Genomic DNA, 26,244 nt, shown 5'->3' on the forward strand with positions numbered 1-26,244 from the left:
AAACCCCACAGTAAGTCTATAATACACAATGCCAGAATGAAGAAAATAACAGGAAAAACGTGCAAAAGTAGCTGATAGCTAACTAAGCTTCACAATGCTTATTTAGCTGATCACAGTGGATTTTCAAGAAGTTATACTTCCGATTTTGAACTCTGACTCAACTGTGCAGACATGTGATGTATGAGGTTTGGTTCTGTTAGTCAAATACTCCCATGTGTGCAAAGTCAGGTGAGATGTAAACAGTGTTCAACACTAGTAAAGGACTCTAAAAACAAACCCGATACCAAGTAGGTTTTAACTTCCAAACAACTATGCCAGTTATGCCACTGTGAAGATAAGGTTAAATTCATATAATCCTTACTACTCCACTTTGTGCTCCTTCAGAGATTACAATTTTATTAAATTATATTTAGTGTTTCGAATGCATGCATTGCCAAAAAAGGAGACACATGCTTATGCCTTATAATCTAAATCTAATCTAAATGCCTTATAATAAATCACGTAACTGTAAAATAAGGAAAACAATTAAATCCCAACTTTTAGTACAACCCCTCATGCACAGTAACATTGAATATACACCAACCTGCAGACTTTCTCTACTGTTTCAAAACTCATTACTTCTACAGTCTTATGCTATTCACATACCTGCGAGAATAGGCATAATGCAACATTTCTCTTTATACTAACAGTTTGAGACTACTTCAGAACAAATGCATGTAATTAATAATTTCACGACCTGAAAAACATCTATCAAATTAAAATACTAAGTATGTGGGTTAAGTTTGTCTTCCAAATGCAATACATGTTAGTTTTTAAACTCGCATCTCTTTGGCATCTTTGTATCTATCTGGCAACACAGAAATGGTTTGCAACTAGATACCAGACTATGAACAACATAAAAAATGCATAAATACAGAAAACCTACAAATGATCACTATGCAAACTGATGTTCTAAAAGACTAAAGCATGTGGTATCAAACAGCCTTAAATTTACACAGACTGAGCGCAGTGTAATGTGTATTTTGTCTTTATTTTACTTGTAAATTTGTACTAATAACAATTACAACTACGCATGATTACAACCAATAATTTCCATAAGCATTTCAGATCACCTTCACCATTAACAGGGCTACGAGGCCACATGATGCCTATACTGAGGGCTGGCCGAGGTTTCTGCTCAATGCACGTCTTCAGAATTCTTCTATTGCTGTGCTTAACATAGAAGTTTTGCAGGTAGAAGAAAAAGAATATTCACAAAGTCTAATATTTTTTAAAAATTGTAAGATTAAGTTGTGTGTTTTTTCAAGCAGAGGATATATATTTCTTTGTAATAAGCCTAGAAAATGTGGTACTATTTAGCAACGTTTTTGTTTCAAGTAGATGGAAGGTAAAAACAAATCTCTACCAACTCTATTTAAGATTTTGCTCTTTTACAGTCTTCCCTTTCTAAACTAAGTCTTTAAAAAAAAAAAAAAAGCATATTTTCAGACAAGAGTACCAATTAAGTGTGATCAACTCTAGTTGACTTAAAGACTAACAGTGTATTACAAACTGACCAGAATACCCTTCTACTGATTCAGAATAGTGGTAAAAACAGCAGTTACACACATACAAACACAAAACATAGAATGCATAAAAACAGCATTACTCAGAAAAAAGGCTATATTTAGACTATTGCAATGAAAAAGGAAGTTCATACGTGAGTCTAAAAATAATAGTGAAAACATAAGTATAAGGTTGCAAACACTAAGAAACTTAAAGAGACTCCTCCCATCAACATCTACTCAGTCAAAAAGGGTTAAAAATAGGCTCAGGTACTGCACCTGCCTCTGTGACCCTTGTCATTTTTTTTTCTTCAGGGTCATGCTTTCCTGTTTTAAAAACAAACTTCTCTCCATACCCTGACAGAAATCCACACCCACAACAGAAGAAAACTGACTACGCAAGTAAAGGAAAATAGGATTTTCATCCCATTCTTTATAGGTACAGCTGTCTTCAGCACCACGTGTAGCATATAGGTTAAAAAAAAAAATCTCAGATTGCTCTTACATACTTCTTGAAGTCTTGTATGCAAAATTTCAGACCGCAATTCCTTTTGCTTGCTCTAGTACATGTTATGAGGGTACGAGTTTAAGATAAAACAAACACAGACCTAATTTAAATACTACCTTGTACTACATTATTATGATTCTACTGACTCACCCTGAATTAGTCGCATTTTTATGTTTTTGGAAACTGCCATTAAACAAGTGACAACACCCCTAATTCTTGACAAGTACATAAATCTAGTACCCTTGTGTTACTTCCCTTTAAAGTTTAGCCTATTCAACACTGTCTAATAAAATATGAGTCTGCAATTAGTCAGTAGCATTAGTAATATTAAAGTAATGCTCACATCAACAGGAAGTTACCTTCACTTCCACTAGAAATACACTGTAGCTAAAAAAATATACATTAAAAACAATTATAGCTATTAGGGAAGGAGGTTCTTCTGTCTACAGCCCTTTTACTTTTAGGGGCTAAAATTGGGCAGGGAAATAAGTGTAGACGGTGCTGTTACAGCCACTAAAAAAAGCACATGGTTAAATTTGATGTTAACATTAGCTATCTCCTTTATCTGAAACAAGCATGATAATGATAGACATTTCTCTGTCCCAATCTGTTCCACTTACATTGTTCTGGAAAAATACTGTACAGTATTGTATAACAGTAACGTTTGGCAATGTGCAAAATTAGCGTTCTTTTCGTTATCTTGCTGTCTAACCGAAATTGTTAGTAAAGTCATATAGGTCTTGGGCAAGGGCTACGCACGGGTAGGTTAGCCATGCAATTGAACCACCAGCCTTAATGTCACCTTAGGCATTATTCTAAGCAAATGTTTTTTCTCCTCGTAAACTTGTATTTCTTCACTGTTTTAAAAAAATAAAATAAAATAAAGGTATTACAAATAACTACACGATGAGGCTATATACCACAAGAGGTGCCACCTCGCCTTTTGAGTCACAGAATTCAAATAGAGCTCCCAAAGATGAGTCTCCTAGGAAGATTTAGGCTCTGATTTGCACAAATTTGCACAAGGCTAGTCCCCACCTGAATTCATCATTGAAGGGCTGAGCATTTCCATATGAAAATGCTAACTCTTTAAAAACTTCAGAATTAGGATTTAGCCTATATCGTGTCAAGATCTGAAACATTTGAGAAACTTTCTTTTTCCATGGTTTGAAAGATTTGACTGTTACTTGCATTTTTCACAATGCTAATTAACAGTTTTCCCCACAATAATCTTTTTTTCCCCTCATCTCTTCTTCCATAAAAATCTTTAGTTTTCTTCTTACCATAAAGGTGAGAACAAAACAAAGAAAAATACAACTGTTTTCATTTTCATTTTTGGTTTCAGTTTCAGAAATGACTGCTATCCATAAAACATGTAGCATTTACTTACTCCTGTTAACTCTTCAATTTTTTTCTTACTATCTTTGGCAACAGATCTCACCAAATCAGGGTGGGAGAAAAACACAGGATCTAATTTTCAGGTGCAGAGTGTTGTCTGCGACTTCCATTACCGAAGTTGTATAAGCAGACCCATGAAAGCGTTTACTAATGAACCTCCCTTCTTAAAAACAAACAAACAAACAAACCCTTCCCAGTGCGTTTTAAGACATTTACAGGAAAAATCTCTTAAAATTTCTTCCTCCATCCTATCAAGTAACTCTCCATGCTGGCCCGTTCAAGTGGCTATGCTTCCTCCAGTCCTGAAGTTTATGGGTCCCAAGTCTCATGCAAAGCGTTTAAATATTTCCCCTAACAAACACCTCAAAAACCTCAGGATTTAGCACACCCCCACACACCGCTTCTCTGTAACGCGGAGGCCAGAACTGAACACATCCACAGCCGACACATCCTCGTCAGGACTGAGTTAGGGAAACAGCAACCATACACCCTGAATACTGGAAGGGACCACTTTTTCCACTAGTCATGCTTCTCACCTCTCTCACCAGCTGCAGGTTAGTAAGTTTGAATTATTTTATTATTATTTTCTCTTGGTCATTTATTTTCTCGGGAATATTTCCTGTGATTTGGCACAGCTGAGGCAACGGAGAACCCCGAGCCCAGTATCACTCGTGCTGTGAGCCAGTGTCACGCTCAAGGGCAGGTTTCAGGATTTAAAACGAGGTAAAAACACCACTTCTGGGGGGCTTTGGGGGCCAAAATGAGGAGCGGGGTGTGGTGATGCAGGCAAGGGCTGAGCCCTACCCCGCACTGCGGGGCCAGAGAAGCCGAAGTCTCCTGCGCCTCGCCAGGCCACAGCCCCCAGCCCCGCCGGGGAGAAGCAAGGGGGGAGAAAGGGGCCTGGGCCCGCGGGGGACAGGGCCACGCCTGACCGAGCAGGCGGCGGAGCGGCGGGGATCCCCCGGGGGAGCCGTGCCCGCGCCAGCCCCGACAGTGCCGCAGGGACCCGGCGGCCCCACCGAGCGCGCCCTGGCAGCGGAGAGGGCCCCGCTCGAGCCCTCCACTCACCACTCATGGTGGCCGCGGGGCTCGCACCCTCCGTCCGCCGGACCCGGTCCCTCCTCCCGCACAGCCCAAAGCCGGGCCGGCCAGCGCACACGCTCCGCCCCGGAACCTCGCCCCGCCGGCCCGGAAGGTAAACACGGCTCCGCGGCGCGGCGGCGGCGCCGGCGGGCGGCAGCGAGCTCCTCCGCGCCCGCGGCCTCCTCCCGGTGCCGCCTTCCCTCACAGGCGGCGGGCGTGCGGCTGCCACCGCCGCTCCTGGGAAAAAGGCGCGAAGCCGTTCGCCTCCTTCCGAGGCCGGCGCCGGCTCCGTCCCGCTCCTCGGTCAGGCGGCCAGCCTTCCCGCGGGCGGGAGCTGCTGTGGCAGTCCTCCGCTTCCCGGAAAGCCTAACGGCCTGCCCCGTGCGGTAACTGCGGGGACGTGAGGAAATACCGGGCAAATGGGAGATGAGAAGAAGGGAGATAAAGTGTTCTGCACTGTCACCGGTGCTGTGTAAGCTATAGGTCCTGCAAGGTTCACGTTTCAAAAGAAAAACGGCACGGAAATTGTGAAACCTCTAATGCAAAAAAATGGCAACGTAATGAAGTAATTTTCTTAAATGTTGTAGGCTCGTTTTAAGGCATCATCTTGCCGTTTTATACTTGCACACTATCACAGTACAGTGCTGTCTATTTGCCACGTGCTGCTCCACGCTGTGCAGAGCGACAGAGCGCAATCCTGTTTTTAAGACTTCCTAGGTAAAATAATAATAATAAATTTAATAGCTCTGTAGGCCTATTTCAGAGGTTTTGGCTATGTGTGGCCAGACCTACACGGCTAACTCATAACTGGCCCAAACTTTGTGGTCAGCCTCCTAAAGATGCTGTACTAGTGATCGTTCACAGATGCTGTGCAATAATTTACTAGTCTTAAAACATTTTAATTCATCGCTCATGCAAGAACCTGAAACAGAAAGTTATCTACAAATAAAAAGATTGTTGTTGCTTCTGTTGTTGTTGCAGATTTCCAGGAATGAAACTGGCCTAATGTTAGGAAAATAACATTAATGCTTGGAAGGCACGGTGACAAAAGTATATTCCTAATTTTTAGGCCACCCAGTATTCTAGCATGACTGTATCTAATCAGCAGTCCTTGTACATATAACAAGGGTATGTAAAAAAATCAGTAAATTAGAAAGAAATCTTTATAGAATGCAGTCTGAAAAATGCTTGGCACTTAAAGGAAAGTCTATACCATCGGGAAATACATTGGGATTGCAGGTATGGTGCTCCACAGCACCACAACCTCCCTTCATGTGACCCAGAGGTAGTACCTGAACGCGTGGGGACTCCATGCTCTACAAAGGTATTCGTCATTAGAGCATTCCTATTTCAAGCAACACAGGGGTTATTTGAAATTATTCTTTACAAGACTGGGGATGTAACGTGGGTCTTTGTTTCTGCCTCTTGGAACATTACTTGTGTACCATCAAGCAATTTTTGGCACAAGATTGAGTTCTAACGTAAAATATATTCACAAACTTGTTTATTGATGGGTTTGTACATATCCGGCATAAGTAGATAGCATCTCTAAAGGCAGAAAAAGCCATCCTATGTAGGGACTTTCTGAAATTGAAATTCCAATAGCTAGTTTAGTACCTAAGAATAATGTAGAAATACTTGACCAAAGAGATACTAGAATTAGAAATAATATGAAAATATTAATGAAAGCTCAATGGAAGATCTATAAGGATGATGTACTAGCCTTCTCCACTGGCTGCAAGTATTAAGATTAATAACTATACTGGAATAACTCATTTATTATTATGCAGTAAAAATATACTTCTCTCATAGTCACCCAGCACCCAGAATATAGTTGCAATAATCAAAAGATTTTGTGGTAACTAGAGCAGTAGCTCCTTCTTCTGTAGCTGGTAATGGAAATGAAGTTTCACAGCCAGTCTGAGGTTTTACCAAGCCACAGTCACTGCAAGTGCATTCTTCCACTGAATACATTAATGTTTCACTTTGAAGTGAGTGTCTAATGCCTTCTGTATCCACACTGCTTTCAGTATTAGCCCTGAGAATATTATTCAGCTCCACAGAAGAGTCTGTAAATATACAGAAGTTAATTTAGTACATATATCATGCTATACCAGACATACAGTTCTTAAAGATCCAAATTTCATTATGTTCCAGCTATGTTCCTAACCTTAGTGAAAGTTTTAAGATATAGTGAAAGTTTTAAGATGTAGTTATATATGATAATTTTTTGTTCTATGACAATATACCCCCTATACTTCAGGATAAGCATTTAAGTAATCTAACACGTTTTCTAATCAGTTTTTATTTATTGGTTGAACACTCCACAAATACTAGTATTTGCAGAATGTAAAAAGAACTTAATTTTTTTCACCTTCCCAAAATATACCACATACGCTCTTCACAGGCTAGAATATTAAGTAAAATTATTTAATGTCTTATAAGATAGAAAGCTAATATTGAATGTGTATCCTCTACCTGGGGAGAAATCCTTTTGCATTCACTAAGAGGATGAAACCCTTATAAAGATCTTTTGCTATTGAGAGTTCATAAATTATTTCTCAAACACCAGCAAGTAAGCCAGGTATGAATATGCAACAAAACAATCCTGACATGATCCAGAACCAATGAAGAGAGATTGCTGCTTTTACAAGTTATCATCTGGATATTTTATTGCCTAATAACTTCATTGAGGCTATTTGAGGAATACAAAACAATCCAACAAAGACAGTTATCAGAATCTGGAATATAAATTATATGCAAAATTTACACATGGTAAGAGTAGCTAAAATGTACAATGATCTAAAATTATTTGATAAAGAATCTTATTTATTCACCTGTGTTTTTCAGTTTTTCTTTTAGTTGCTTGAGGTGCTTCCATTTAAACAAGACCATTAAGGTGAACAGAGTGAGCATTAAAATTACTCCTAAGCCCAAACAAATCCAAAGAACTCCACTTGAATCAGTACCTTATGAAATAAAAAAGATGCATTAATTTAGTTGTAAACAATAACCAATGAACAGTAAACATGTCCAACACATAAAACTTCTTCTATATCGGAGGAACAATTTCTATTTCTACTGAGTGACAGCTCAAGTAAAGCTTGAGAGCTTTAAAAATGTACTCTTCTTAACACACATACAGGACACACTGCATACGTCTTTAATATTTTTGAGCTCATGTATTATTCTGATAAACTCTTTCCAGGTTTTAGATTTCTTTATGTTTTTATGTTTACAACTCTATGTAAAATACAACATGAAAATGCCCAGCGTAGCCACAAAGTATTGCAGAATTACTTACTCTTATCACAGTAGTTTTCACATGAAGGCGGCGGTGTACTAGAACATCGAAGATGACAAGGCTTACAAGAGAGCAGCAAATTATCAAAGTATTCATTTTTGGGGCAGTGTGCCATCAGGGTCAGTAATTATGGAACTGGAAAGCCACAGAAATTGTAAAAGAGTGAGAATCATCTACAAAGGGCTTTTCAGTTCTCAGTTTTAGCAAATCTAAGAACAGCTAGCAATAATAGTTAGACTTTGATCCCAGGTCCACTACATAGTATCATGTTAAATAAAAAGGATTTAACTCTGAGGCCCCCCAGGAATTACTGTTCCTTTTTTGGCAATTCACAATTGTAGAAAAACTGAACAGCTGCACCAAGATAATTTTCAATGTAAATTTTGTCTGAAACAGAAAATGGTTATTTATAGAAGACATTTCTTGAACAGGTGCTAAACATTACAAACTGTAGAAAAGCAAGAAGATCTCCAAAAAGGAGTTCGTAATAATTGTTCTTGTCTTTAGAATTTTGTGGGTTTTTTCATGGTGGTGGGCTGCAGTAATTATGTTTTCCTGTAAGATGCAAGCTATGCAATGCTTACTTTTTGTTCTTTTTGTCCCAGTCCAAGAAGCGTAAGATATAAAAAATAGAGGCAGGAGGGATAGCAGTAAGAAGATACGACCAATTTGGTTTCTAGGTTTGCTGCTGACTCATTCTGCAACTGCAGACAACTTCCTTCATACCTGTTTCCCTGGATGGACAAAAATATTTAGAACACATAGATGATGAAAGAATTACTTTTTGTAAATTAATGGTTTTCTGATTTTAAATGAGATACTGTTAAAGTACAGGTTCAACAATTACTTCATAATTGTGTTGTACAAAATACATCTAAGACCTTCAGTTACAACGAAAAAACAAAATGTAGAGATTCAGTCACTGGGATATTGCTCCTCAATTCCAAATTAGCCTCATTTATCTAGTCTATTAGGCTTTGGTCGGCTTTTTTGCTTGGTTCATTTTTGGGGTTTTAGTTGGGTTTTTTTGCTTATAACCATAGTTACATGAGAAATTTAATAAGATTACATTCTAATCATGAAAGAAGAGCTATATGAATATTTTACAGTTTTGATTCAAAACATTATCTGCATTTTTTTCCCTTATTTTTTATAATGCAGACCCACCACTGTACTAACACTGCGGTACCCAGCATGGAAAAATAGGTGGGCCCTAGAGTTCATTCTTGTGGTAGAGTGTATACGCCACCTCCTTCCCAGCCAGGCGATGGGGCACACGGCGCCTGCATAGATTTGTCTGTGTATGTGCAGTGAGCGTCACATTTCTGAAAATGCATTTGGTCTTCTCCCAGGAAAAAAAAAAGCTTCGATAACAGACTGCCACAATGAAAATAATTTACACAACTTACTTGTATTTTGACTTTTTAATCTAATAGAATTTATTTTAAATACAAAGTTAACCAGTGATATCTGGCAAGCTGCAATAACTGCCTCTATCCAGCATCGCTGCCACAGATAGATTAGAATGACAGGCTTATTCATAGTTAAATTTCTCCTTGACATAATTAAGTTAATTGCCTTTTTGACTACAGAAAGAGAAAAGAAAAATATTGTATAAGGAATTGTAATTTCATACTGCATTAGTATGTATGAGACTTATTTTCCCACGAAATGCACCATGTGGGAATACACAAACTGGTTTTGGTGGAATAGTCTAACAAAGCAATCTCTATTCTAGTTTCTAGCAGATGGAACTGCTTATTGTGGCTTCTGCACTTGTTTCTATAGGCCAGGTGCACAGCTGTAGGCTTTCTATTATGGGCTTTTCTCCCTATTCAAGAGTAGTGAATAAACAGGAATTGACAAAATCCGATTTAGGTGTGACAAAAGAAAATATGGATACAGACCATGGGTGATGCCAGAAATTTCACCAGGAAGTCAATGCTGATGCTGAAGTCATAAAATTGGTTCTGACTTGCTTCATACATTCACACTCTAGGGGAAGAAACCTAAGTAATCACTAGAATATCGTTCCTGTCTCAGATGAAGCACCATTTGGTAGCTTATGCATAGATGCTGATTAACCTTTCCAGTCATGGGGAGGACAATCACATTCTCAGCTGTGATCTGAAGAAGACAGACATTCATGAAAGCATCTTCATGGTATCCACAGGTACAATAAGTGAATTTCAGGACAGACAAGCTGGGTCAAATGCTGTAATCTTTAATCAGTGTAATTCTATTGACTTCAGTGAAATGCTCTCTAATTTTACTTAAATACAATATTTTCCTGTGCGGCAACTTCCCATTGTTCTTGCATTTTTATATTCATATCTATAACTCGTACTAAGACCCCTTAGTATTTTAGAAAGGAACCAGCTGACTAATTCTGCAATTGTTTTCTGCAGCTGGTTCCAACACAACGCATCTGCAGGACAGGTACAGTCTTTACTGTAGTAAAATTCCTTATGAAAACAACAGCTCTCAAATTCCAAAACTTTCAAACCGTATCACAGCTGCTGAATGCTTCTAACATTATTTTAGCAGTCTAGGGAAATCACGTGTGCACTGTAACAGATGAATGAACCAGTTCCTTAATCAGTTTCACACTTTTTCTCCAGTTGTACTAGGGGTGTGGGGGAAGATTGTCTTTGTTTCAGCTGCTTTCATTACAGTTTTCTTGCCTCATTTTTTTATGTACAATAATGACACTTTTTTTCTTTTGACTTTTGATTGAATTGTGTAGGTATATTTATTTCGAACACTAGCTTTCTTCAGCAAAGTAGTTTTGCTAAATACACAGGTTTATAGGATTTTGGTATTAATTCACAGCATCACAAAGAAGAGAAAGAAGTTCAGATTGACAGTGGTGAGTATTTTTGCTGGGAGATAGCAAAACGCTGTTGTTAAATAGCATGTAGAAATCCCAGATAGGCAACACAGAAAATACTAAGCTTGAACAATGATAATTGATAAACTGCTTAAAGTTCAGTGTTGTTACCATGAAGAAAGAAACCTTGAAATGCTTGCTAACGATAGACTCTGTTAAACAGAACACCTTTATGTGCCACTTCAGGTCTTCTTCAGAATTTTTTTTTAATGGAAGAGGGATTCTATTGAGATGTGTCTGTGACTTCTCCCATATGCACCCGCATTCTGTATCACTAACCAAAGAATAAAAAAAGAATGCTTAGCACTCCAGAAGTCAACACATGTAATTCCCTTACTGTTTTCAAGAAAAAAACAGGCCTAAACCAAAAATACACACAGGTACTGAAAAGATATCTTCAAAAGGTATCGGCTGAAGGAGGTAGCTTTCTTTGGTGTTAAGTCTAACTTACCTGCATACCTGCACGGGTAATATTTATCTACTTCACAGGAAGAGTACAAAGTAATTTTATTAAATTTCGCTAAGTGCTTTCAGTGAAAATTATTAAACCCATGCAAAGTACGAGTTCATAGAATCATAGAGTTCATAGGATCATAGAATACCAGGTTGGCAGGGACCTCAAGGATCATCTGGTCCAACCTCTCTCAGCAAAAGCACGGTCTAGACAAGATGGCCCAGCACCCTGTCCAGCCGAATCTTAAAAGTGTCCCATGCTGGGGAATCCACCACTTCCCTGGGGAGATTATTCCAATGGCTGGTTGTTCGCATTGTGAAAAATTTAACTCTTGTGTCCAATCGGAATCTCCCCAGGCGTAACTTGTACCCATTACCCCTCGTCTTTTCCATGTGACTCCTTCAAAAAAGGGAGTCTCCATCTTCTTTGTAGCCACTCTTTAAATATTAGAACATGGTGATAAGGTCTCCCCTAAGCCTCCTTTTCTCAAGCCTGAACAAACCCAGCTCTCTCAGCCTGTCCTCATACAGCAGGCTTCCCAGACCCTTGATCATCTTGGTGGCCCTTCTCTGGACCCCCTCCAGCCTGTCCACAGCTTTTTTGTACAGCGGGGACCAGAACTGTACACAGTATTCCAGGTGTGGCCTGACAAGCGCCAAGTAGAGAGGGATAATGGCTTCTTTGTCTCTGCTGGTGATGGCCTTGTTGACGCAACCCAGCATCCTATTGGCTTTCTTTGCTGCAGCAGCACACTGCTCACTCATATAGAACTTGTTGTCCACCAGAACCCCCAGGTCCCTTTCCACAGAGCTGACCCCAGCCAGGTGGATCCCAGCCTGTGCTGTACTCCTGGATTATGTTTTCCCAGGTGCAAGACCTTACATTTGTCTTTGGTGAATTTTGTTACGCACTCCTGCTCTACTACCGTAATGTATCCTACAACTGATATATATTTGATATGATATGGTACTATTCACAAGAACTGTGAAGAATGGGCTTAAAGAGAGAAATGTTGATCTAAAAGCAACAAAAGAAATAATAAGGTATGTCTAGAATGGGTATACACACTGCTTATAACATTGCTTCTCTATGCCCACCGTTGCTATAGCCAAATATGATTTCTAAATTCCAGGGAAAATGTACTGAAGTCCTCAAGACAAGAACCATTTAAATTAGCGCTCAGCAATAAGGATACTTTCTCTTGTGCAGTTGATGCAGACGTGACTTCATCCCTGAAACTTACAAAGTTCACTTCTAAAATATAAAGTGACACCCTTAAAGAATCTTCTGGAAAGATGACCAGTTTTATAGCTCAGATTCTTCTGAGGTTCAACAGGAGGTCTGAAATCAAACTTCAGGCTTCTGTGCTCTACTGAAGCAAAGAAAAACACATCATTGATAATCCACAGGTAAGATACCTTCCAAAAGATACTATTATGCAACAGATGTGATGAATCTTTTCTAGAAAACCAGATGGCTCTCAAAACACCACTCAAGAATTTTTCAAACAACTGTCTTAAATAACTTACATAAGTCTAAGGTAGCCTGGACTGGTCTGAATCTGTTTAGGATGGCCTGATGAAACAGAGTTATATGTTCATGATGTGGACCTATGTTTTCCTTTCCAGATCACAGGATCTTTCTGGATGATCTAAAAAAAAAAAAAAAAAAAAAAAAAGGAATACCATTTCAGTGAGGCGTAAGATACACATTCTATTTCTAAGTTTGAAACTCCTGTGATTAAATCAACATTGCTTTTCTCAAGCAGATTAAGAAGCTAACAGTTGTGGAAAAGTAACTGAAGTCTTGATGTGTTCAGTAAAAAGAACGCATAGCTGCTGCTCTTACGGAGGGTGTCACTGCGAATACAAAGCAGTTCAGAGGGGAAGCAGAAGCAAGTAGACAATGGTAACTTTGTACAGTTTTATGTCCTCCAGGCAATGCACGTTCTTCCCCTTTCCATAACCCTCTGCACATGTTTTGACAGAGCAACACTGACAGTAGTTTGGAAGAAATTGCATAGACCAGATAATAATATTAAAAAAAAAAACACCAACCAAAAAAAACCAAAACAAAACCCAAACCCAACAGATTCTCAAGGCATACTGTAAACTCAGTGCTGTTATGTGGAACGTTTTTAAGATGATCTATTGATGCTACACAAGTAGCTTCACCTTGAGGCAGAGATGCTTCCCAGTAGATGTAACCCAAATATAGGACTTCTGGGAAAAATATTAAGAAAGAGGAGTGTAAGACTTGACATTACTTTGTGAGACAACTAACAACGAAGGGAACTACAGGACATCACTCCTACTATAGGTAGTGTTATTAGAGTCTTCACAGCTACTTTACTTTTTGCTATTAAATTCTTTTCTCTGTTTTCCTAGTCCAGAAGAAGTGCATCTGGTTTTACTCATGGACAATGGCTTCGCTTGCGTACGCAAAATACCTCTCTCTCCACAACAGCATGCTGTCCTTGTACATTAATACTTCTGTATGATATGCAGAAGTGTTAATATTGTGATTCCTAAAATATTTTGTCACTCAAATGTAATGAGATATATTCTAAATCAGACTATTTTGGCACAAAGACGATTCATGTCTAATTAGTAAGACTGGTCTGTAGGTCACCAAAGATGGGGTTAGATTATATACAGTTAAGCTGATTAAATGCCTTGGTGTTAGCAAAAGGAATAGTCCTGCTCTTCACTCTACAGTATTCTGAAGCACAAGGAAGGGCTCTAGGGCTTACCTGACCACAGGGCAAGCAGCTTTGATTTGTTAATCCAGTCAGTTCATAGAGTTTTACTCCCTAAGGCCTGGAAAAAAGGCCAGAAACAGAATAGAAAAAAAGATAAACAGCTGACTACCTATTGGGGATGTGAAACTAAGTCCACCACAAAAGTACAAATTTGGCGAACTAATGTGCTAATGTCTTCATTTAAAAAAAGTCCTGTCAAACTCTAAGTACAGTAGAAATTAATTCATGTCTAATTATTTGATATTGTGTATATGGGATCATAAGATATTGTGGCAGATATGCTTACACTCTCTATAACCAGTTGGCCAGAAACAGTTTTCCTATGTGGCTAGTTAGAGTTCAAACACATTTATTGTAAGACACAGAAGTAAATACAAAGACGACTCACCTTTTCAATCAAACTCTAGGAAACCCCCCTCAAGTAAAAGGCTAAATACAGCTCATTTCATCAGAGCTCTGGAGAATACTGCTGTCTCTTATAGCGATAATTTTCCTCCCATGGTTGGACTACTATTTCCCAAAGCTTACAGTCTTTAAAGATAAATGAATTTTTTTGATAGATGTGCCCCAAAACACAAATCCTTGATTACTAAGCAATACTTTTTCATACATAGGAAACAGGGGAGCAATGATAGTAAAGGGTCTCTAATGTGTCATTCATATAAACAACCACCATACAGTCTTTTGTCCTTAGCTATATATAGTTTTACTGATGTATGTAATGACAAAACAGGCGACAAATGATAGAAAACCTATGAGGAATTACAGTTGTCATGGCCCGTTGCCTTTGTTTTCTAAACATCCTAACATTCAAAAGTCCTACTTCTCAAGGGTCTGAAAGCAAGCATGTAATCAGAAGATCTTCCTACACATCTAAAACACACATTATTTCAAAAATCTATGTCCTGTGGTTCACCTGCTGTTTTCACTGACTACTTGAGATTCCCCAGAACTTCTGAAGACAGGTATCGATAGAGCAGTTTTGAAATCACATTTTGGGGGACCATTTCTTAGCTGCCCATGCCTCTAAAAAGCATGCTACAAATATTTATTCTCAAAGCAGAAATTAATCCAACATAACCGTTTCTCAATTCAGTAAAACACTGTGTTGTTCGCTCTCAAAAACAAGTGTCAAACTGTGCCAGAACAAGCTAACTCATTCAACAGAGGATTATTTGGTGCAGTGCACAGAAAATGTATTTGATAGTTACTGTGTATGGGTAATGGCACTTCAATAAAACAGATTTGGGGAAATGATGTGCTACAGGAGTAAGAAAGACATGTTCTATCCTAACAAGGTTCTTGTGCAACCTTCATTTCTGAGTAATTTTGATAGAAGGAAGTTAATACCACAAAAACAAAAAAAAAAAAAAAAAAAAAAACTTTAAGCACTTTGTTGGGAGAAGTGCACTACACCAACTGGCTTTAATATGACAGATGTAATACCTGAATTCAGAAGCTGTTTATAAAGTAGAATATTGGATTCAGCCAACCAAAGAAACACAAACCAGAAGCATTAAGAAGAAATTCATTAAGTGACATTAAGATAAGGATATTGTTACTTAGAAACTGCAGTTACATTATGTTAATAATTTATCCACTGTCTTATATAATACACATTAAATCCTCCAAGCGGCACACTATTTTGTTATATGTAGACTGTGCACACACACACAAAAAAAAAATGTCTGAGATGACTGGATACTGATGGTTCTCCTACAATGATATTTACTTTCAGGGAATAGTAAATTTATAGCTTATTTACCAGTGAAATTACATTTCAGCTTTTTTTCAGTTATGGGATTTACAGAGCTTGCATTGCCTTTCCATATAGAATTACATGTTGATACTAATAAATGCTTTCTCCTTGTCACTAGATTTTGCTCCAAAAGGATGACAGAAATTAGTAGAGTTGTACAAAATAAGAAAGGATTTATCAAATATAATAATCGGCCATTTAACTGTAAATCTACAAAGTGTAGCCAAGGAGGTATTTCCTGCAGTTAAATTACTGTAACTTAAGTTCAAAAACTCCCCAAGATATCCTCTAAGAATAATATAATAAACTGGCCTGCAGGAGTTGACATCATTACGGACAGTAATGGGAAATAAATTTAAGAAGAAAAGTGTCAACTGCGGAAACAACAGAAAAAAAGAAGAGGAAAAACAATTCTCAGATTTGCTTCTAAAACATTTCAGTCTGACTCAAGAGTGACACCCAGGGACAATTTATAAAGACCGGTATGAAATATACTCCTTTGCTCTCCTAATGTGATTATCAACCACTGACAACCCCTCTCTGAACTTCAAATCTACACCTGGAAGCAGTAAAACATCTCTTTTGTTGTTTAGAAGAATAATTTTAGTGTACTGTCAATTCTACTAGGGTATCAAACTACTGAACAGGATTTCAAGAAATCAAATAATTTTTACTGGTGAAGGGAGTACAGGTAAGTAACAGCACAGCACAGACCAGGAGGCAGTATTTTGGAGCTGTACACACACACACACACACTCTAGATTTACAGCCTTCTATCATGTGACATGCCGCTTCGGCAGCGTACGGGCATACCAAGCACTGAGCATCCAGCCAGAGCATTGCCTGCCGTGAACCCAAATTTGACTGTTGGTGTCCTTAAACATCCGGAGAAGGCCAAGACTTCCAGAAATCCTTGTCACTGCTCATTTTTGACATGCGTTAAATTGGTATTACTTATGTGACAGAAATTAGTCACCTGAAAAAGGTAAGGAGAATTTTATCTTTCACTATTTAATTTGAAAAAAGCTATTGTGAGTTTCAACACTGAAATAATAAAATGAAAACTCTGAACGGAAAACCGAAGAAAAGTAATACTATTATGTCAATAACTAAACATAAAGATTGAAACTAATCTCTCACAGAGCAGTAGCTTAAGGTCTATTTACCACACGTAACTTGAAACAACACAGCTTTGTTCTGACACTGCTTTGGGGTTTCTCCGTTCATGCTTGTGCCAGCTTTTTTTCCTGACTGTACTTCAGAAATTCGGCTGGCATAATTACATAGCACTTATCAAGAGAAAGAGGGTTTTCTGCTAGGACTATTACATTGCCTTCACAAACAACATCAGAATTCCTTTGTCAGCCTAGCTGACTGTATAGTTGCTTCTACATTGGTCGTTTTGTGCTGGCACAGCTCTTCTGGGTAGCACACGTAATTTTTTTTTCCACTCACTAAGGCAACTGACCTACACTGTCAAGTCTTATACTACAGGCTTGGTCTGAGTCCTCTCCAATTCCCTAAAGCTATTTACAGAAAAAATCCAAAGAAACAAGTCCCTTACAAATCACCTCACCACAACAATCCTGAAAATTTGTGAGATCAATGTACATATAAAAACCCCACTTTTTCTTCCCAAAAGTTACTGCACTTCAAGGAACAGCAGTCTTATAGACAGTTAGCTGCTAAAAAAGTGTTAAAACTTTCTGAAACGGTTATTTTCAGAAATTCACATTTTGTTAAGTGTATGCTTTAACTGTATGGCTGGGAGGAGATAAGCTTCTTCTAGGAATGGGGTACACACTGCTAATAAACAAAAGGAAGGGGTTATTAAAGGATTCATCGTGTTCGTTAACTTTTACAAGCTGCACAGAACAATGCTCTTTTCAGACACAATATTGTTTAACGTCATTTGGGCACAGTGCAAAATCACGAACAATGTGGATTTTGCCTGTTTGGTTCAGCACATTTTAATTAGACCACTGCTTTGGAAAGAGTGATGTTGCTGTTGCTACCTCTGGTATTTCCAAAAAAGATTAAAGAACAAAACAACTGAAGAGAAAAACGTTCCTTAAAAGTAGTAATTAAAATAACAATAGTATAAACATTGTCAACTAAATCTCAGACAACTTCTATATCCCTTACTACGTTCAAAGTTTACTTAGCTAAGAACCAAGTTACGGAAAAGATGAAGTGCATAGCACAGAAAAGCAGTGTTAACAGACTGGAAACCCTTTGGGGAAAGAAGATACCCTTTCATTTGTCTGGCGTTCCACATGTGCCAGCATAGTTATGTAACTACTAGGAACAATGCATAAAACAATAATTGGGCAAGCAAGTTTGAATTAAGCTAATACTTGCGTAGAATGCCAGTGACAGTAGTTTTTACAGAATGTAAACTTTTTTTTTTTCTTCATTTCTTAATGTAAGCACTTACCTTTTGTGTTGCAAAAATAATCTCCCACATACTACTATTTTAGTGACTTTGCAGATGGACAAAACAAACTAAAACTAATCAGTGGTATAACGCCAACAGGAGTAATGGAGTTACAACAAAAATAAACGTGCAGGAACACCTATGAATGACGTGAAGTGCTTGGCATACAGTAAAGTCTAACAAGAATTTTTCTTCTGATAATTTTAACCAAATTATCTAGCCATTCAGTGTTTGTGGACAAGCTTAGGTAACACACAATTACTTTATTTCAAATTCCCACGTATAGCATCACAATGCCAATAAGTGCTCTCTCTCAAGACAGGAGGAAAATCGTAATTGGTTTAGCCATCCCTATTCCAGAATAATTCCCCATGCAAATTGCCTTCTCTGAAATAAAAATACTGGCACAGAATAATTCTGGAGTAATTAGTCCTATTCAGAAACAAGCTCACTATTTCATTCTCACAATTTCATAATGAAGTAATTATTTTCTGCAACAATGTTAACTAGCTATAGCAGAACAGCTTTAAAAATCCCATGACACAGTTATTCTTTCTTCGTAACAATAATGCCATTTGGCTTTAGTCATTACCAAAACTAAAATCTTAAGGAATCTCTAATGGACAAAATGCTCCCTCAACTGGAATTCTGGAGAATTAAGAAGGGGGAAAAAAAAGCACGTGAAAATCCCACATGGAACTAGTTTTCTATTCCCACCTCCCTGGAGACAGCCAGCCAGCATGTAAAACTTTCCATAGGAAACTAAGTGTTATAAAACTCCTACCACATGTATGAGGCAGGAGATCTGGCCTAGACATGTTACGGAGCCCAACAGTGGACGTAGCAACTCTGAGCTTCTCCACGTCAGGGAGTCACTGCAACAAGAAAGGGTGTGAATAAACAGCATGTTACATACCCTGCATTCACACCCTGTATTGATATTTTCAGCGCTAAGTTCAACATTTTCATTATCGCGCAAAACCATTCTTTATTAACACCGTCTAGAAAAATTATATGAGGTACAGCTGAATTATGTTTGATAGTAGGGACTCACCTTGCGCATCTGTGTTAGACTGTAAGCCCTGCTTTAAATGCTAGCCACCTTTTCTGCATTTTTTTACCTCTATATCAAGCTACAAGACTGACAATTTGATGCTATCCAGAATTGCAGATTCTCTCTGTTGCTTGCCTCCTGCTAGAGCAATACTAGCTTACAGCCAGTGGAAGAACATCTCCTGTGGATCTGGCACTTAAAAGTTATCATTGTTGCTCTGTCAACTCAGCATCCCAGCCCCCGAGATTCTCAAATTTGTCTCAGGTCACAGGGAGCAAAAATATCCTCTGTTTCCATTTATCGCTTCCAGAGGATCTATGCACCTTAAGCTCGTAATATTTACTCTCCACATCCAACAGATTTATAGATTAAAAAAAATTTACTCTAACGAAGCAGAAGGTTAATTTTGTAATCAAAATGTTGCTAATCAAGATGAAAGCATAAGAACAGTTGAACAGAGGGCTGGATTGTACTTAACAGGATTTATTTTCAGCTGCTTCAGTATCTTAACTGCCATCATGCCTCCTCCCACCAATCCTACACCTGGCTTTCAGATCTCTAAAACCACACAGTCTCTGCCTTTCTTCAAAACAGATTCCCTCCTGTCTCTAACCTTTCCAATCCTAACTCAGTCACTGTGTACATCATTAAAGTGATCTCATTCTTCCCTTCCTTGGATGCGCGTTCTTTGCTCAGCACATTCCTTCCGCATTAAGCGATCCTTCTGCTATTTACAACGTTTTCAACTGTCATGAGGTTTATAAACTATGCACAGATTCTTCACAATGTGCACACCTAAACCCCCACCTTTGTTTATATTGAGCTTTGATAGCAAAAAAAGTCACACATAACGAACAGCTCTGATAGCAAAACTACTTACCTAAACCACCCTCCCCCTACTATTTGTCAGTCTGGAGGCTCATGGTATCAAAACCACAGAAGAAATTCTGTCTAAGGAGTAAGCTGCAATGACTGTGCATTCAAAGAGAGGCACCTTGAACGAAGAACTAGCTAGCACCCAACTTACACATTTTTCAAATCTGAACAACAGGCTAACTAAGCAATAGATCACACAGCTGAGAACTCTGAGCCTCCAATTAAAGTCACCTGAAAAAAGGCATGGCACTTGTAAAAAAAGACGACCTTCCAGTCTTTATTTCTAGAGATATACAAGCAAGAGAAAGAAAGGTTGTGTATACCTACAAAAGTGAGAGATACATAACTACCTTAGAAAATAATGAGCTGAGTATATGAAGTATTTGAGAGGTAAGGAGATGGACACAGAGAATTATAAACTGGTATTTTGGTGTACGGATCTCTCTATGTCTTTTGCTATGTAAAGTAAAAACAATTAATTTTATGTCCTTATTGAAGCTGCAGTATGTGCTTTAACTGCTCCAAAAGAAAGGCTTTAACTCTAGATTGGAGACCTCAAAAAGAAGAATCCAGCTCAAAAGTTCTCATCACCAACCCACCATGAAATGTGTAAGAATTAAGTTGCTAAATTCCTTTGAGGATGCCCCTTTGCGAGCTTGGAGTAATTCTACAACTGGACTGTGGAAAAGAGCTTATGCTATGGTGCTACATTTGGAAAACCAAAGAAGACTTTTATTTGAATCTCTTCCAATCAAATAGCCTAAAATACATTAATGTAAGACAACACAAATACAGCAATTACGTGAGTGTCCAGCAGAGGGAGAGTAATAGGTCAGAAACAGCATTTGTTAAAATAGCAAGGTTAGAACAAATAAATCAGTGAAAAGACATTTCCAGGTCAAGATACCTTAGTTTGGATTATACGTGGTCTTGTGCAAATATAAAAGCCTCTTTATAATTCACTTACTCTTCCAGGAACACCAGCAAAGCTTAGGATAGACTTGGCTCTTGAAAAAGCCATCATGCTGAAATAGAGTGTGGTTTTTAATCTCTAGTTCTCGGCTACATCTCCACAGAATACCTGGAAGAGAATTTGCCAGAGTTTAAGAATATTAATTTGTAATCTCCTAGCACCTAATCAAACTTAAACTAGTTCAGTACTTTCAGTTCTGTGTCAGGCCTCATTAATATTATGAAAGGTATTTAGAAAAACTGTTACACAGCCTTCCTTCAAGAGAGATATATCACTTGTACTTAGGTACAGCCTTAATTCATGTTTTCCACAAAAACTTTCTGGACTCATTTAACTCCACCTGCTTCTCCTAAGTAATGCTACACTTAATTTCCAGAATGTCTTTTGAGATTGTCCCTTCACATAAGCCTCAGATAAAGAGCTATGCTTCTAGAATGGCACTTTGATAGCTGAGCACAGTTTCCTATATTTTTCTTTTAATAATTTACCCTGTAACTCTTGTCTTTTCTTCCTCCTAGGTAAATAACTTGTTCTTTTGGCTTTGTTTTTAAAGGCTCATTCTGACTTCAAAGCAATTCTAAATATCAGGCTACTCATTTAAGTGCATAACTAATGTACATATTTGAATACCTTTAAATTTCAGGGCATGGCTCACTCACAGTGCGTCAGTTGAATTTCAGCTTGCTGCCACACCAGAAAGGGAGGTCTTAGTCCTTTCCTGCTCCTTGCAATCTCAGCCAAATGCTTTCTTTCCCATTTACCAGCAGCTCAGGAACTTATCTGATCTTAAGGTAAACTGAGTCAATTCACTCATGACTCGGCACCCTAAGACTGCTGCTATTTTATGGAGTTTAATAAGGTTACCTGTTGGTGGTGAGCTGTTAACTGCTTGAAGCTGTTAACCTGTTTGAAGCCTTCTGGTGAAATCTATCTTTCTTTTCTGCTTCAGTTCACATAACTGAAACATTGGTATTTCATAGGTATATCTGCTAGGGTGTAAAGTGTTGTGAGAACTTCGGGTGAAAGTTACTACTAAAGTACAGAATACTATTCCTAATATCATATGAATGAGGACCTCCCTTTCACTACTGTAGGATTGACTTATCACAGGCTGCAAACTAGTGGTGAAGCTACCTCGAGACAGTTTAATACGTGAATGACTTGATCTCACGAAAAAAGAAGTCCTGTTCTCCGTTCTTACTTTATACCAGCTCTGGCATTTGTCACATACCTCTTAAGAGTTGATTCATCTCATTAATCCAGGAGGGAAAAGAAACTAGATTGCTCTGTAGCTACATTTAATGAGATAGATAGACTGACTCAGCAAAGGGGCTAACAAGAGCTAGAAGAACTGCGGCTGTTGGGGAGAGTTTCTCGGCACCCCAGTCCCCACGTGTTAACCCTGAGGTGGTCCAGCCTCTTCTCTCCTAAGCAGTGCTTTGATAATTTAAGTCAGTCATGATGTGATGATGGATTTATATGTGTGGTTCTCAGTAAGAAAAGCTTTTTAGTATTTATTAAATGAAGAGCTAGTATATTTATTCTAAACATTTTGATGCAAACGAGATTTAAACAAGAAAAGCTTTTATAATGCTTTATAACCTCGAGAGAACATGACCATTTACATTCTAGTAGATATTTTGCCAGTAAAATTATCATGATTCCACTTAGGTTTTGAGTACCAGCTGTTCGTAAGTGGAAAAACAAACCACTAGCCCTGTTAAAAACTTAGTGTTTGAGTTTTCACAATTCCTATGTGCGACACAGCCTGCAAAACAGGTTTGTACACTCTGAAGGACATCTGGCATCTTCTGAAATTCTGTGGACTAATTGTTTATATCCTACCAAGTACCTAGGGAATAAGTACTTGTCAAGGAAGGAAGGAATGTTGGATAACACAAGTAATTCTTTTCCCCTGAAATCAGTGGTAATACACACTTCCATACCTCTGACCAAACACATATTCGGCCCCACTCCCTGCACATCAAAAAAAAAAAAAATTATCTCAACTCAGTACTTTGGGAGCTGGCAGAATGAAGCTCCATTTCAAAAACCTTCAAGAAGCCTTTTTAAGGAATGGCGAAGTGTATGTAACAATTGCTGCCTACGTGTTCTGTGTGCTGGTAATCTTAAGGTAAGTCTTAATTGCTCTGAAAATATAGTACCTGCCTCCAGTTAAGCCTTTCCTGACTTGTAGGCTGTGTCAAGGCTCAAACGAAAAACAAGCTTGCAATACAGCATTGCAGTCATTATAAACCTGAGCTATTAAATGCTCATAATGATGGTAAAGAGTGTACAATAACAAGCCTCTCTGTCAGCAGAATTCATGAAGCTTGGTTTCCACTGGAGTTTTATCTATTATTTAACAGCAGCAACCCATGAGCTCCTTTGTTCCAAATGGTGTCACCTTGTTTCCATATTAAATTAAATGTATCAGATTCCTACTGGTTAATAAATGTCACCTAACAAGCAAAGGTTAGTATTAAAAAAACACCACCCAACAAAAAAAAAAAAAAAAAAAAAACCAAACTCAAACAAACCTTTAGTAAGTGGAGAGTACTATATTGAGGTGTTCCTTATGATACTAGCTGCTTAGGAAACTTATTAAACTTATTTCTTACTCCCGTAGCTTTACTTCTAACTGCTTCCTCCATTCCCCTAATAAAAAAGGATCATATCCTATTCCTGCTTCTATCCCAGCCCTCAGTGGGACTGCATACAACTTTTTTTTAAAAAACAAAAAAAACCAAAAAAAAAAAAAAACCAAACAAAAAACAAACAGATACATGGTTGCCACACACAGCTGAGAAACTTATTGTAGTTTAACAAAATTCTAAATATTACAACGTGTCCTGGTTTGGGCTGGGATAGACTTAATTTTCTTCCTAGTAGCTGGTGTAGTGCTGTGGTTTGGGTTTAGGATGAGAATAATGTTGATAACACACTGATGGTTTAGTTGTTGCTGAGCAGTGCTTACACTAAGTCAAGAACTTTTCAGCTCCTCATACTGCCCCGCCAGCGAGGAGGCTGGAGGTGCCCAAGAAGCTGGGAGGGGACACAGCCAGGACAGCTGACCCCAACTGACCAAAGCAATATTCCATACCATATGACGTCATGCTGAACCAAAAAAATGGGGGGGTGGGGTGTGTGTGTGTGTGTGTGCATTGTGCATCACTTGTTTTGTATATTCTTTTATCATTACTATTATTTTCCCTTCCTTTTCTGTCCTGTTAAATTGTCTTTATCTCAACCCACGAGTTTACCTTTTTTCCAATTCTCTCCCCCATCCCACTGGGGGGGAGTGAGTGAATGGCTGTGCAGTGTTTAGCTGCCTGCCAGGTTAAACCACAAGACAACAGTAACATAGGTGAGACTCTTCCTTAATTATACTCAACTTTGAACAACAGAGGCCCCGGCAAAGCGTGTCTGAAAACCGGAAAGGAACTCTGCACCAGAGAATACCCAGAGACTGGCTTTCACAAGGTCTTCAGGCTTTAGGCTGTGCTTAGGGTAAGCTCTTGGTGCGCGAAGGAAAGACTTCCACTTAGCAGAGGTGTATAGTCTTTCATTGTGAATTACATTTTTTTCTTTTAAAATTCATTATCTATGGTGTTGGTGGGGATTTTTTTTTTTTACTTGTATAAGTGCTGCCCTGTAGACGACTGTTTTCCCTGAATATGATCAGTTGGAAGCACATTTTTCCATTAACACATGTGCATTACCTGCCCTGCAGAATTTTTTGCTTGTCAAGGGCGTACGTGTTGCTGTTGGTGTGCAGCCAGGAACCATCTGGTTCTTGTGTCAGGATTATGTTACGTAAATGCCACTTCAGGAGAGTTTGTGTAGTTCTCCAACCAAAACAGCACCGGATTTTGTACTGAATGGAGATCTTTACATTTTAGTTCTAAGCCCGTCTGCTTTCAAAACAACTCCATAACCTGCCCTACAGTGTTCTACTATAAATAATGCTGCAGATGACTCAGTCCTCACATGTGAGCACTCCAAGTAACTCCCTTCTCCCAAGTACGCAATTCGCCTAGTTACACTTATGCTGAACCTTCCAAGATGAAATGCTGCCACAGCCATGTGCAGCCTACCAACCAAAACCTGCTCGTTTCCCCTCTGTTTCTCCCTGTCTCCTCCAAATATACCTAACTTCAAGCAATGATTTTTGGGTTTGGTTTTTTGGTTTTTGTTTGTTTGTTTTTAATAAGTTCTAACAGTCTTACCAATCAAAGGCCTCAGTACTTGACAAATCCTACTGAATTTGGCTTAACTGGATTTTTTTATTATTATAATAACCAAGTCAAAGCGTACTGTAGAATTGCCAAAATTGGAACTTGTAATGCATCCTGTCAGCTTACGGCTGGACACATACGGAAGCGTTCACTCTCACCTCACGTGAGAGCATGTGTGCTCACAAATCTGTATTTGGGGGGGTTTGCTGACCCAGCACGGGCGCTGTCACTGTATTGTCCCCCTGCACCTAGGCTTTCTAGGACTCGGTAGGTGCCATTTTTCATAGATAAAAGCTAAAACGAGCACGTCTTCACCTGACTCCAGATGCTGAGTCCTTAAGGGAGGCGGGAAATCCAGCGAGGTGACCCCCCCCCGCTGGCCCGCTCTCCTCAGGGCCCGCTCTCCTCAGGGCCCGCTCTCCTCAGGGCCCGCTCTCCGCGCACCCCGCGGAAGGGGCCGGCGCTCCGGCGGCGGGCGCAGGCGGCGGCTGGGAGCGCCCGGGACAGGCTCATCTTCCCCCGGCGAGGCAGCGTCCCACACGGCTGCGGCCCGTCCCCATCTGAAACGACCCTCGCGTGGGACGAGGGGACGGGGAGCAGCCATCCAGCGACGCTGCCGCCTCGCAGCCTTTGCGAACTGCGTTTCCCAGAGAGCTGCGGGGCAAGACGCCGGCGTCGCCTGAGGGAGCGCTGGCGGCCGGCCTGCTGGGGCGGGTAGCTGTCGTCCCGCCTCAGGCGTTCGCACCAACTACATGTCCCGTCCGCCCCCCCCGTAACCGGAGGCGGAAGGAAGGGCGGGCGGGCGCAAAGGCTGACGGGAGTTGTAGTTCCTTAATACGCTGAAAACGCAGGCAACTACATCTCCCATCGCTTCCGGGGAGGTGGGGCAGGAGGGGCTCGCGCAAGCCGTGATGGGCATCGTAGTTCCCGCGCCTCGCCTCGGCCGTGCTGCGGGACGAGGCCCC

The 26,244-nt window shown here is 39.4% G+C and overlaps 2 protein-coding genes and 1 long non-coding RNA gene across 6 annotated transcripts in view; all 3 read right to left on the reverse strand.

The window, feature by feature from the left end:
* LOC309591075 (sorting nexin-29-like) overlaps positions 1-4,595 on the reverse strand; it is a 131,791-nt gene extending 127,196 nt beyond the window's left edge. For all 3 annotated transcript variants that reach the window (XM_082312826.1, XM_082312827.1, XM_082312828.1), the window contains exon 1: positions 4,519-4,595. In XM_082312826.1, the coding sequence (XP_082168952.1) occupies positions 4,519-4,525 (7 nt within the window). In that variant the 5' untranslated portion in view covers positions 4,526-4,595. The remainder of the gene's footprint in view (positions 1-4,518) is intronic.
* A 1,750-nt stretch (positions 4,596-6,345) lies between these two features.
* TNFRSF17 (TNF receptor superfamily member 17) lies at positions 6,346-8,596 on the reverse strand (the record flags this gene model as incomplete). Its single annotated transcript, XM_082311560.1, has 4 exons — positions 8,422-8,596; positions 7,838-7,972; positions 7,371-7,502; positions 6,346-6,602 (listed from the first exon to the last, which is right to left on the reverse strand). The coding sequence occupies exons 2-4, from the start codon at positions 7,950-7,952 to the stop codon at positions 6,346-6,348; spliced, it is 504 nt and encodes a 167-aa protein (XP_082167686.1). The 5' UTR covers positions 7,953-7,972; positions 8,422-8,596.
* A 1,012-nt stretch (positions 8,597-9,608) lies between these two features.
* LOC309591067 lies at positions 9,609-25,996 on the reverse strand. 2 transcript variants are annotated; one of them, XR_014228262.1, is made up of 4 exons: positions 25,595-25,996; positions 21,036-21,149; positions 12,711-12,832; positions 9,609-12,553 (listed from the first exon to the last, which is right to left on the reverse strand). It is a non-coding gene; the product is annotated as an uncharacterized lncRNA (long non-coding RNA). The 2 variants fall into 2 exon arrangements; XR_014228263.1 differs by having other exon boundaries at positions 20,976-21,149.
* Between the last annotated feature and the right edge of the window lie 248 nt (positions 25,997-26,244).

This window comes from Platalea leucorodia (assembly GCF_965183815.1).
Source record: "Platalea leucorodia genome assembly, chromosome: 5".
NCBI classification, from domain to species: domain Eukaryota; kingdom Metazoa; phylum Chordata; class Aves; order Pelecaniformes; family Threskiornithidae; genus Platalea; species Platalea leucorodia.